Source organism: Calonectris borealis, chromosome 2 (genome assembly GCF_964195595.1).
Source record: "Calonectris borealis chromosome 2, bCalBor7.hap1.2, whole genome shotgun sequence".
In the NCBI taxonomy this organism is placed as follows: Eukaryota; Metazoa; Chordata; class Aves; order Procellariiformes; family Procellariidae; genus Calonectris; species Calonectris borealis.
Window position 1 is genome coordinate 163,577,131 of NC_134313.1, and position 13,237 is coordinate 163,590,367.

Consider the following 13,237-nt stretch of genomic DNA (forward strand, 5'->3'; position numbering starts at 1 on the left):
TGCTCTGGGTTTCTGGAGTCCCACATTCAGCCTCTCTCGGATGTTTTTAGGCAGTTTTTCTGTCTCTCTCCTACTAAGGCTGCTTGTCTCCACCTGGGTCTGTCCTGCTGCTTACACGCAGCTGTCCTGCCACTGGTGGGCACTAAGCCTAGTCAGGTCTGATGACTGGACAGATTTTCTTTCCTCTGAGAGTCGGCAGTCGGACAGACAGAAGCATCCCGTGAGCAGGATTTCATGGCTGGCAGTCTGTCAGCCCATGCTGAAGGGCTGATAGCAGCACTTGTTACACAGTGTCCCAGCTAGACCAAGCTCAGAAGTGGATGGGATGCCTCCTTTGTCAGAGGGTTGCACAGATACATGTTAACTGCAAGCGATGTTAGGAGTCTGGGATCTTTAGTTCTGTTCCAGTGTTGAGTGAATATGGCAACTTCTCTCATTTCTTCCAAATGTCACCTTTTCTGGGTTTTTTTTGCCTTCAGCTTTCTCTGTCAGAGTCTTGTCTTTTTTGGTGTTGTTGACGACTCGTCATATTCCCATTCTCTTTACTTTTCTAAATAGACTAATCCCAGTCTCTGCTCATCAGTTCTAATCGTTGTTTCAGTGTCCACTCAGTTGTGGTTTCTTCTTTTTTGGCTCTTTGCCTGATCTCCATTTTCCTTCCCTCCATCTCCAGTGTCTCCCAGACAGGTGTTTGTGACATGGTATTTCTTCTCACCCCTTTCTCCATTTTCTTGTTCATTTTCCTTGTCAGCTGAGGCTGTGTTCTCTTCCGGCTTCCTTTGGCTTTCTGTGTGGTCTGTATTACGCCCCACAGTCAATGGTCCTGTTTCCCCATCACCTTCCATTTCCCTCGCACAGCAAGCCCTCTGTCGTGTCCTGCCCGTTCACCCGTCGTTCCTTCCCTTACTTCCATTTCACAGCTGATTGAAAGTACAGGTAATTTAAATGGCAAAATCTGGACTCACAGCATCCCTAAGCTGTAGTTGCAGAGGTGATCCCTGTGAGTGTCTCCAACCTTTGTCGGAAGGATGTTTGTTCACAGGGTAAGGATGGTGCGTATGGAGTTTGCTTGCACATAGGGCTGAGAGAGAATGGAGCATGCTTAGTGAAGAGAGAATTTTTGACCTTGTAGCTTTGATGTGCTAAAGCTTTGCTTGAGCACATGTGATCTATTTGGTGAGGTTAGAAACATTTGGAGAAACGAGTTTGGACTAATTTTCATAGGGTTACAAAAAATGTATCTAACTTCAAAAATGGATATAGTAAAACATAAAAAGTTTCATAGAGCAGCAGAAAGGTTCATCAAAGACACGAAGTAGCTTTCCTATGGGGAACAGTTAAGTAAGCTAGGACCTGTCATTCTGTAAAAGAGATTGAAGGAGGAAGATAAGATGCTTAGAAAATCATAGGTGGCATGGGGAGGGTGGCTATATATTGACTGTGCAGTTTCTTTTAATGCAGGAAACTGAGGGTCGTCCAAAGAAGCTTTTAAGGGTTAGATGCAAAAGAAAAGGAGGTGATTCTTTGCACAGAGAATAGTTGTCTAGAGTGACATGGAAATCCTTGCCAAAGGATGTTGTGGATTGCTGAAAATTTATGGTGAGTTCAAGAGCAGACTGGGCAAGTTCATGAAAGAGAAACTGAATTACTGAATATATAGGAATCACAGCTAATTCAGGGAGGCCCTGAACTGAAAATACTGGGAGGCATGGGTAGTATCATATGTTTGCCCTGCTCTTTAATATCCCCTATTCATCTGCTTATCCTATTTCTAACACTGACCACACGGGGCTGGATGAACCTTTAATTTGACCCAGCACAGTTTTGACTGAAGAGCCCCACTCTGTTGTATTTCATCTCTTCTGTAAACGTATTTCCAAAGAAAAAATACAAAGTTTGAATTATGCAGAACAGCATGTTTTTCCATTCACTAATGTGACTGAACAATTTTGGTGGAATTTTCTTGAAAAACAACTTTTTAAAGCTGACTTGGAATGTGTTAATTTTCAGCAATTTTCAGATAGTAAGACCCTCCTTAGTGTTCATATCAAGTTCCCTCCTAAAAGGTGCTGCCGGCTCTGCAAGGTTTATGAGGTTTTGGTGTGATCTATTTTGATTTGCCAAGAGAGGGAATTTGACTTGACAGGCAATATTTTCTGGGCACAAAAGCACACTGAAGATACAGGCCACCGTCCTTTTTATTTGGGTTTTATCACTCACAGGTTAAATCGCTTCTCAAAATTGTGTGAAGTATCACCCTTCAGGTATGCTCACAGTTGCATTCTGTATGGGAGTTTTGTTTGAGAGTACGAGTCAGTTCAGTTGGACATTGAAGAATGATTTCTAGATGGACTTGGAGTAGACTTCTAAATTCACTTTATTCAGCACTGGCATTCTGGTAACCCCTCCTGCACTTAGGGTATGTGAAATTCTAACTGAGCTTTAAACATTTATTTGAATGAAAGCTGACACGTATTGATGGTAAATAAGAGCATATTTTCATATTTTTTAAATTTTAAAATGTCAGTAAAATGTATTGTTTTGGTGGTGGTGTTTGGAGAGTAATGTTTTCTTTCTTTCAGACGAGAAGAGTATCATTAAGTTGATTATATGGCTGTAGAACTCCAGCTGTGCTGGTTTGAAAAAATTGGAAAGCAATTATTGTCTAATGCAGTTTAATTGCTTGGTGCAAACTTAAAGTTTTAAAATTCTTCACCTGAAGTTCATATGAACTCCCTCCCGCCCTCCTTTTTTAAAAGGAATTGTGCTGCACAAGCTAAATACTCATTTCAAAACCAACTCTGTGTAATAGTGTCAAACCACTTCAAAATTTCAAGTTGTTCTGTGATTCCATTTCCTATTGGAAAGAGAACACTTTGCATGTCAAACGCTTAAATATAGCTTGCGGCTGAGAACTTTTGCATCTTTCTCTTTGTGGTATCTCTGTGTTGCACTTTTCATCCTCCTCTGTCCTTAGAATCATTCATTCAGAAGGGTGATTTATTGGGTCGTTAACCCTGTATCAATGTGAAGTTGTTATGCATCACCTAATGAGTTTTCTTCGGTGGTTTCCTTGCTCAAACTTCTTCATTATCGAAGTCCAGATATTTACAGGGTATTTAGATGACGCTGAAAAGCTTAATCTAAACCCCTGAGTTTTAGAACAGCTTCACCTCTGTGAATGTCTCACATATATTAGAACTTACACTGATGCAGACCCCTGGCATTGTTTTAAGCCAGAAATCTTTTTTTCACTTGAAATCCAGCTTGCAAGTCTTGATTTGAATTTACATGAATGATACAATGGTGCATCTTCACTAAGGAGAAGAACAATTTACTCTTTAAATAACACAACATAAAACGAGAGTGAGGGCAAAGTAGTTTGTGCATTAGCACAACTTGGCATAGCTGAATAAATAGTAGGTCCCCTGCAGCGTTTAATTTAGCCTTTTAACATATGTTAAAACTACTAACAGGGTTAGGTGGGAGAAGAATTCTCAAGGCCAATTCTCATCAGTCTGCTTCGGTAATCAGTAGAAACAATGCTCTGAAGTTCTGTTTTGCTCCCAAATATTCCATTTCATTTTACTGAGCCTAAGTTTAATTGTGAAAAATAGATGTTAAAAACATTTTAAATTTCTGTAACAACTTTGCTGACACAACCCAAGGTTTTATGCTTCTCAGTTTCACCTGCTAAAGTGTGTGTGAAAAAGACATCCTGAAGGCATTTCCAGACACTGAGGAAAATTATTGCATAATTCCTTTAAAAACACAAAATCATAGCAAAAATCAAATTATATCCTCTTCACCTTCTTTCTCAAGCCAAAGCATGAATGCAATAGATCTTTATTTTTATGCTTTCGAGTTTTTCTTTTTTTTTAACTTTAGTGCGATCATTATCATAGCAAATGGCAGTAGTGATCATCTGTAACTTAGTATTTAATGTTAAGGGGACGGTTATAGCTAGTGGATCTTACTGGAATTGCCATGCCTTGGATTTTCTCAGATACAATCTATTGCCTTTTCCTGTTCAGACAGCAACAATGACCTCTGCTTTTATTGAGATTGATTGAAAAGGTGGATGCACAGTAAAACTTCTTTTGATAATTGGTGTCCCACAGTAGGCTGGGAGGGATTTGAGAAGAGGTAAGAGGAGAGCATCTCTTGAGCTGAATCCATGAGTTTGTATTTCTCTTGCTCTTGACAGTTTCCATTCATCTCTGTAGGATGCTTGGATTCCCCTGTGCATGTTCTTCTGAAAGAAGGGGATCTTTAACACCTCGCTGGAGAACAGGTGGCTGCAGGATTTTCTTCAGTCCACCTCCTTCACCATTTAGTACTAAAAGGGTTGTATAACTTCAAGCGTCTTACTGATAGACATGCTCAACATAGGCCACTTGCTGTCTTCCTTGGCATTCAGCTGTACGGGGGTTCTGGAGACACAGAAATGAGTTATTCCTATGAAAATGAGGACGGGAAATTCTGTATACACAGAGGTGGGTGGATGGCAGTGCCCCATATCACTGCAGACTGTCGTGTTTTCTGCTCGGGTATGAAAAATAGGCAGGAGAGTGAGAGGTCGTATCTGATACTGTTGAGGGTCGCACAGACTCACGCGGACCAATCTGAAGATTTCCACCAGCTGCACAGCATGGTACTTGTGCAGACACAAGTGTGATACAGGACGCCACACAAACAAAACATGTTTACGTCAGTCAGTCTGCACATCTGCTTATTGTCAAGGAGCCTTGGCTGACACAGGATACCCCAGTGCCATTTCCCAACTCAGAAGGATCCAGGAGGGGCTTCTGCTTACTCTTGGGAATATAACTACAGTGGCACTTGAAATGTTGGTAATCCCGATGGTCAGCCTTAGAATAATTCTGTTTAAAAAAAATAAAAGGTTTGGGGACTGTCAATTTTACCTTAATTCTCTAACTGAGTATTTGCAAGCAAGCCAGAAGATGTTTCTCTTTCTCTGGTTGTAATTTAATGTTGTGCAACTAGTTGCCCAATACTGCATGTGTTGAAATGAACCCCTTTCAACGGGAAAGTCTCTGTTTTAGGATGAGTCCTAATGACTGTATGTCATCGGTCAAGTAGAGGAAATAGTGACTGTTCTTCTCCCTTCCTCCAAGATTAACTGGCTGGAGGGCATTTTGTTTTCCTTTGTTGGGATGTGGACTGTGGAGGATTGTAGCATCTTAGATTCTTGTCAGGGGGTTGAGTAAATTTTTCATGAGGAAGAGGCACTAATAGGGCAACTTGATGAAATAAGAACTTGCAGAAGAAAATGGCTGTGGCAAAGGGCTGAGATTGACGTGTTTCTTGTTAGAAAAGGCATCTGTCATGGCTTGGTAGGAACAGACACTAGCTTCAGACATTAGCCTTATTGCCTCTTATTGCATTCCCCCTAAACCCAGTTGTATGTCTGGTTTGTTCTGAACAATTTTTTTTTTCTGCATCATATATTAAAATTTGTGTGCATATAGATGTATGAAATCCTTTGGGATGAGGTGAGTTGTATAAGCACCTACTGGTAATAAACCATCTGCGGAATTTTAAACCTATATAAAAAGGTAACATTTGTTCTGGGAAAATTTAGGAATTAAGTTGAAGTTACAGATAATGATGACTTTATATTTTGGTTTGGAGCATCATAGAGATGTCTTAAAGGGAATATTGGTGAGCTTTCTCTTTCTTGTTTTCCTTAGTAGCTTATAAAAAGATACGTGACACATCGTCTCTTGCTTGTTATCCCATTTTGAATTAGCCTGTTCTGAAAATATGCTAATTATGATAACAGATCTAGGGTTTGATCTTAAGAGTTGCCAGTATCTCAGTTTCGTTATCTTCAATATGAGAGCTCTTCTTGCATCACAGATTTAGATCATCTAATTGCATATTGACATATGGAAAGTAGATTTGTAAGTACTTTCTGCAATCCTCAGATGATAGGAATAAAATCTCTACCTTCTGCCCATACAGACATAACTTAAAATATTTACTGAGCACTTAAACCTAAAAGGCTAACGTGATGGAACTGGCCGCTTTGTACTGCATGACAAATCAGCAACGTGACATGTTGGGAGGCGGAGGACCATGGCTTTCCTGCGGAGGGTCTCTCTAGCATCCAGATGCTAGGCAGGGAGTACGCTGCCGCTGGTTGTCTCTAGGTATTTGGGTGCCTGATACATTTGAAGCCCCTCTGCTTACCCTCCCTGGAAAGTGTGAAACCTTTTTTCCCTCTTTTGTAATCTCTCCCCTCTATCTCAGCCCCACAGTCTCTCGGCTGTGGTCTGGGAATGTTCTGCTGCTCCTGCCTTTTACTTCTGCATCTGTGTGTTCGCAAACCTTTAGCAAAGGGTTCCCCCAGCCCCCTCCCCGCGGCGAGTGCTTGCTTCAGCTGCGCTCCCCAGCTTTGCTGGAGCGGGAGCAGTAGCACAAACCATATGATTCTTGACAGCTTCACAGCTGTCCGCACCACGCTGCAGAGTAGCTGTGAAACTTGCTGCTCCTGTTGTTTCACTTCACTCTGCCTGCAGAAAGCTACTGCTGGAAGTTGTGATACCGGAGCTGCCTTACAAGCTCCAGGAATATCTGCTTTACCCCTGTATTCCTTTTTCAAATAATACCACTTTAAAAGTTAGTTTATTTTTTTTTAATTACTGTTTCGTATTTCTCTTTTATATACCTTATCGTTATTGCATATTTGCTGCGACTTCACTTTAAGGAGCTTTGTGTATTTAGTCATAATTATCCTTGAGTCTTTTAATGAGCAGTGATAGTCTGTCCTAACAGGATGTATGAATAATTATTTATTCCACTGTGGATAATCTTGTGTTTGTAACTAGTGTAATTTATATACCATGGTGCTGCCTGTTTAAATCTCTTAAGTCTCCTCACAAGTCTCTCTAGTCTCAACTAGCATAAATAGCTTTGCTTTCCCCCTTACAAACTCTGCCTGCGAAGCCAGATCAGGTTTCACTGGTAGTCTAGTGGTTATATTCACTGGCGTACAAATAATAATTTATTTGTTGCTGTATCACATTGAAAACTAGCTTTAAAATAGACATACGTACTGTTTAGCTGTAATTATTCATTCTTCTGCCTTCTTCTGCTACGTTTGTCTATATTTTCTTTGCATCTTTTTATCTTCGGGTACCTTTCTCTAAAGATTTCTGGAACGTGTCAGACATTTACCATCAGCTCCGGGGGTTGTGCTGGCTCACGCTGGTCCTGCGTTCAGGCAGTATCAGTGAGCGATGTGCGGCTGAGGCCATGAATAGGAGGATTAATGTTTCCTAACAGTACTATGGTAGGGTCTTAATTTGAGTACCATAAACGGGACCTATTTTTACTTGCCTCCCAACCTGCATGTCTCCAAAGGTCTATCTGCCTTAGGGAAAGTGCAATCCTACCTAGGGAGCGTAAGTAAAAGTATTTGGCTTCATTCTGGGCTTCATTTTGGGCTCATGACATGCTGCTCCCTTCCTTAGCATCTGACTGTCTGGTATTACTGGTACTGTAATAGTAGAGCAGTTCAAAGGCATTTTACGTACCCACTTGTATTTTCTTTCTCTCCCCCTGCCCCGTGTTGCTCTATTGTGAGGGCAAAAAGACGCGTTCCAGAGTATGTTAAACCAAATCTAAGGGGCTTTGTTGGATTCTCAGTGTCTTCTGGTCTGGTCTGGAACTTTTCTTTTTCTACTTTCACTTTTTCTGTTGCCTCACCTGGCTGAAAAGCACAGACACTGTATTTTTCCCCCCAGAATTTAATGAGTATTATACAGGAGTTTAGCCTTAAGATTTTCTCTTCCTCCCACCTTACCTCCCTCCACCCACCCACCCAACACAGAGTGCCCCAAACCGAAACGTGCCACCTTGCAGATCCACTGAAATCTATTTAAGTGGGATCCAGGCTAAACCAAGCCTCTATCCAAGTGCCTGATTCCCTGAGGCATCTTTTTAGGGTCTTAGGGGCATAAATATGAAGAAAACAGAATTGCTCATTTAAGCATAAAAATGTGTTAAATGGCTTTCCTTTAATGCAAACTGCATTAGTTGCAGAAGTTCACATTTTAAGTTTATGGATATGTTTATTATAGAAATATTTTTCAGTAGCTTCCATATGATGTGACACAAGGAGCGCTGTCAGAGCTGTCATTTCAATGCTGTTGCTATGCTATACATGTTAAAACATAATTGCAAATGGTACAGGGATATTGTAGTGGTCACAGTTTTGTAAATATAACTTTCCTCTAGTAAAACTTTTAGGTATTGTTTTGTTTTTAAATATTAAAATAAATGAGGATATTTGGATTTGTGTATGTCGTATGCCGTGGTATGTGTGGCTGTAGCCATTGCTGTGATTTTCTCATCATTCAATTTTTTCCATGTTTCATTAAACCTTTTGGTGTATAGTATTTGCACATTGTGTTACACATAAGGTGTTTGTGCTTACAGAAATGTGTATGTGTAGTAATGTGCTAACTGTGCAAAAAGGCTTTGCCTTTTCTGTGATGGCAGCACTGAGTTCTTTTAATGGGTGTGAGGTGTTTAAAAGTTCTTCCTCCCATTCTTGTCTTTTTTTTTTGGCGCTGTTTTCTGACGCCTTTTAGCAATTGTGCGTCTAGAGATACAGAATTTTTGAACAAAAAGGTTGTTATATTAATCATTTGAATATTATCGGTGGTGTGTGTTTTGTTAATCACGCACTTTTGTGAACAAAAAGTCCATTTAATGTAACTTTAAATTAGCTGGAAATAGTGTTCCTGAATGCTGAATTCTGATACCTGAGAGCACTTGGGAGCTTCTATTGTTTTGTTATAAAGGGTTAAATTGGCATGAAAGTTTCTCTTTGATGGGGTATCCTGTGCTATTTCCCTCCAAAAAAAGAAGTAATTATCTTCCCTTTCACAGCGAACAACTCTGCGCCTTTTGTTACTGTGGAGAACGGAGCTCATTAGGACAAGGAGACTTAAAACAATTCAGTCCAACTCCTGGGTATGTTATCCCATGGAAAAACCAGCCTTTAAATAAGAGTGAAGCCAGCGACAGCACCGATGGAGCTTGTGAGAGAACTCCAAGGCAAAATTCAGTGCCGCGCAAACAAAGAGGACAGAAGAAGTAAGTCCGTTCTACAATAAATATGTATTTTTTTGTTTTGCATGAAGTTCAGGAAGCATCTTTACAGATACCGTACTGCAATAGGCAAGTAACTTGTATTTATGAAAATGCGGTGCATTAATATTGGTCTTTTCTTTTTTGGAAAACAAAACACAAGCAGTATAGGAATAGCTGTCTCTTCCGCTTTTTAAAGATTGGTTGGTTTCTCCCCTCCAGTGAGAATCTTGGCTCTGGAAGAACATAGAAAAGAAACACAGTTATTGTAAAACACAGGTTGAAGTAAAAGTATGCCCAAGGGTAGAAGATAACGGACTTTTGAGACGTGTGTTTTGTAGACTGGAGTAACTAGAAGCCCATCTTGTTGAAGCTTTTTCCCCTTGCCCTCCAGAGCTGGCTCTTGCAACGGCGACAGCCTGCTCGCAGGCACACAGCACGTGTTTCTTACCCTTCAGAAGTGGGGTTCCTTGGCAGGTGTCCCAACAGGGTGGTTCTAAGCCATCGAAAGGGCAGCGTCCCCGAGTCCCCTCAGTCGTTCTGGAGAATGACAGGAACGAACGCAGCTCCACGGTGAAGTTTTGTTCAGTATGTGGCGTGTCTGGCGATGGCACGTAAGACGTGACTGATGGGAGAAGCGTGTTTTTACACCTCTCTGCACGTGCGTTTTTCCACAGGTGCGGGGATTCCCTCTAACCGGGCTGTCCCCGCGGTTAGACGCGGTTTGGCTTCAGCGGCTGCCTGTGAACAGGCGGATCGCTCGGCGCCGGCTGCGCGGCAGAGGGGTTTGCAGCCCTGGGGGAAGCGCAAAGCCCGCGCGGCTCGGGAGCAGGGCGGCGATGGCGGGTGGCGGCAGGCGGTGGCGTGGGCGGCCGGCGGGGCCGTGGGCGGCCGCCAGGCCCGGGGCCGGCCGCGCCGCGCTGGAGGCCGGGGATTGGCTGCGGGCGCGGGGCCGCCGCCAGCCCGCGGGGCCCGGCCGAGGAAGTGAAACAATGAGGGAGGCGGTGGCCGCGCCCGCCCGTGAGGCGGAGCCGCCTGAGGGGCCGCGGCCTCCTGAGGGGCCGTGGCGTCGGAGGCCGGGCGGGGCGGCTGTTCTTCAAATCTGACCGAAATGCGCTCAAAAATATTTAATTGCGGGTTAAACTGGGGCGTTCGTTGAATGGATCAGTTTGACCTTGTGAGAAATATTTTTTTTAATATTAAAAATGCCTTGTCAATTGGGATTTAGTTTTTTCTTAACGTTCCTTTGAAGTCCCGTGTTTCGAGCAGCAGTTTAATGTTAGAGCTGGCTCCGCTGGACACGGGTGGTGTTCAGGAACCAGCTTTATTGAACAGAATAGGTTAACTTAATGCGTTAGTAAGGGGAGTCTTAGTGTCAATAGTGCCAGAGTTAGGGAGTTTGGGGAGGGGGGGCGGGGGTGTTGGTGTTCAGCCTCTGTCATGACGTGGGGCACAAGGATATCATGTCATAAGTGAAAGCTTTTAAGCTTTCTTTGGCACTGCAAGAGGGATGTTAGTCTCCCCCCCCCCCCCCCCCCCCCGCGCTAAGCTTTTTTCATGTATTTCTGAATGTAATTGTTGAAGTACAGCATGCATGGTTTTCAGGAAGGCAAAGTTATCGCAGGTTAAAATTCCAGTGTTTATTTCTTGTCTGGTTGGTGGTAGGACGTTTTTCAGCATCCTGAGGTTATAAGTAGGAGAGCAGTCAGGAAAGAGAGGTGGGTTTGTGCTGTTTCAACTCTAGAAGCTCAGAAATAACAGCAAATGCATTTGAGTTATTAATGGGGGAGAAAAATGAAGTTTAAAGAACCTTAATAGAAAGCGCAGCACCTCCTTTCTACCAACCGCTGAAGCATCAGATGACATCAGGTCTCTTTTACCAGTAAGCCTAATGCACGGCCTTAGATGTCCAAGATAGTTTTTTGCCTGCAAGAAATAAAGGAGGAGGAATCATCACTTCTGTTTTTTTTTTTAAATGGAGTAATCTGAGTTTTATTGTTTTCTGTTGAGATTAGAATTTGGGGAACAAATTAATAAGGTTATAAACTAGATCCTCCTGTGTCAGCACAATATAGTAGTCTTAATATCACATTTGTCAATTCCCTCCCTGCTCCTTTCTTCCTGTCCCAGTCCCCTCCTTTTTTTTTTAAACATCTTGGTGGCATTGGATAAAGATACTTACTTCCAAGCAGCTTTTTCACTCCTGGTCTTTTTTCTACCTTCCCCCCATAGTTGCTGTATTTTATCCAGGCACCTTACCTCTGGCCGTGGCAGTCTGCTTTGAGGATACTGTCAGTGCTGTGCCCTGGCCCAGCTGTTAAGACTGCAGAGAGAGGGCCATGTGAAAGCTGCAGCTGGTGCTCTCCACTTAGACCACTCTCTTCTCTTCCTTCTACATCTCTTCTTCGCCAGAGTAACACAGACTGCTTGCTGTTACCTAATTCTCCATTCTAAGGGTTGGGCAAGTCTTAATATAAAACAGAAGTGGACTTTAAAAAAAAAAAGCATGTGTGTCCTGAAGAATTGGAAGAGAGCTGGGGAGGGGCATTTTACCAAGCACTTTTTTTTGTCTATTGAATAGCAGCTTTAACTGAAAACTTGGTTATTGGGAAAAATGTTGAACTAAAGTATGAGGAAGAAAGATTTTTGTTCGTGTTGATTTATATTTTATTATGCTTGGAAAAATGTATATTAACTTTCCCTGAATTTTGGATCATTTACAAGTATCTAGCTAATTGAACAAAGAATGTTTTAAGTTTGTTATTCTGCTCCCTGATACAGATCTCGATCGAGTGTAGCATCATGTACAAGTGTAAGCACCCAAACTGCTTCTGACGATCAGGTTGTCAAATTCTGGGATGAACTCAGTTTAGTTGGCTTACCAGATGACATTGATGTTCAAGCCTTATTTGAGCCAACAGGTAAGATATGTTGCTATCCTCTTTTTTTTTCCCATCCAGTAGTAGTACAGTAGCTACGATGACAATGAGTGAAGTTTTTCAGATGTTGGTTTTCTGTGCTCTGGTGTTTGTCAAGTGTTTGATGATGCTTTCGTAGCTTTTGCCAATGTTAGGTGGTGTTTTTGTATAGTCTCCTCTTCAGGTACTGTACAGAATTGTTGTCAGCTTTGTATAGGGAAATATTTGTGTTCAGGTGGTAGTATCTTCAGTATCGTGATTCTATTTTGGGGAGAAAAGGAAAACAAAATGAGACACAGCTTAATTTAATTCTTGAAGTCCTAATGCTGTAGCCTTACCTAATCTGCTGCTAATGCAGGGTTATCAGAAATAATGGAATGGAAGATTTAAAAGAGCAGTATTGCTAGAAAAATAGAGGCATAATAACTTGCATGTTTCCAGTATCTGCAGGTTTTCTGTCAGAAAACTGTCTGGTGTCATCTGCTCTTTCATTTTAATGGAACTTTTCTTTTTACTCAGTTATGAATTACTTTTTCAGAAAGCATCTATGTCCAGATGCTTTGATGCCAGTAGTCCACTCATGTATTTTGCCTCAAAAATGGAAATATATTTATGCAATAATATAAATGTCATTCTTTCATGAGTGTGGAAGGTCATTTCAAAGTCTAATTAATACAAAAAAAAAACATTTAGTGGTTTGTTTTAAATAGTTATACCATAATGTGTATGGATGGGCGGGGTGGTTTATCTAAATTTTTTTAAGTTGTTATTATTTGTAGACGACTCTTCCCAAGCCCTTACAGAGATTTTTGGGGGGAGTTTTTTTGTTGCTGAATGATTAAGTTAATCAAGTACCTAATTTCAACAGCTAATGTAAAGCATCATTTCTAATCTAGTATAAAGCTGTCACAGAATTCCTTCGGAAGTACACATCATTTACATTGTTTTTCCCAGAATTGAATTAGAAATTTCCTTTAAGAGATACTTGTTGAATTCTGCAAATTCTGAATTTTTTTGTTATGTAGATAAACATTTCTAATTATATCTCTATAATGTGTTTGTTGTATTGACACAGTTTTCTCAGTCATTTATATGGTGTTTCTGTTCATGCTGTATTTTGAGCTTTTAAAAGTTTTCTGTAGAATTCTAAAGCATCATGTGAGCATGTTCTACATGAACATACAGATCTGTATCCG

At 41.4% G+C, this 13,237-nt stretch overlaps 1 protein-coding gene and 1 long non-coding RNA gene across 36 annotated transcripts in view; one reads left to right on the forward strand and one right to left on the reverse strand.

The window, feature by feature from the left end:
• Positions 1-13,237, forward strand: part of KMT2C (lysine methyltransferase 2C) — a 203,131-nt gene that overhangs the window by 69,596 nt on the left and 120,298 nt on the right. For 34 of the 35 annotated variants that reach the window (XM_075144199.1, XM_075144194.1, XM_075144189.1 and 31 more), the window contains 2 exons: positions 8,923-9,129; positions 11,905-12,044. In XM_075144199.1, the coding sequence (XP_075000300.1) occupies positions 8,923-9,129; positions 11,905-12,044 (347 nt within the window). Of the gene's footprint in view, positions 1-6,085; positions 6,177-8,922; positions 9,130-11,904; positions 12,045-13,237 lie in introns of those variants that run through there. The other variant, XM_075144213.1, reaches the window with a different exon arrangement.
• On the reverse strand, positions 9,187-9,656 carry LOC142079639 (uncharacterized). The gene is made up of 2 exons (XR_012672736.1): positions 9,575-9,656; positions 9,187-9,359 (listed from the first exon to the last, which is right to left on the reverse strand). It is a non-coding gene; the product is annotated as an uncharacterized LOC142079639 (long non-coding RNA).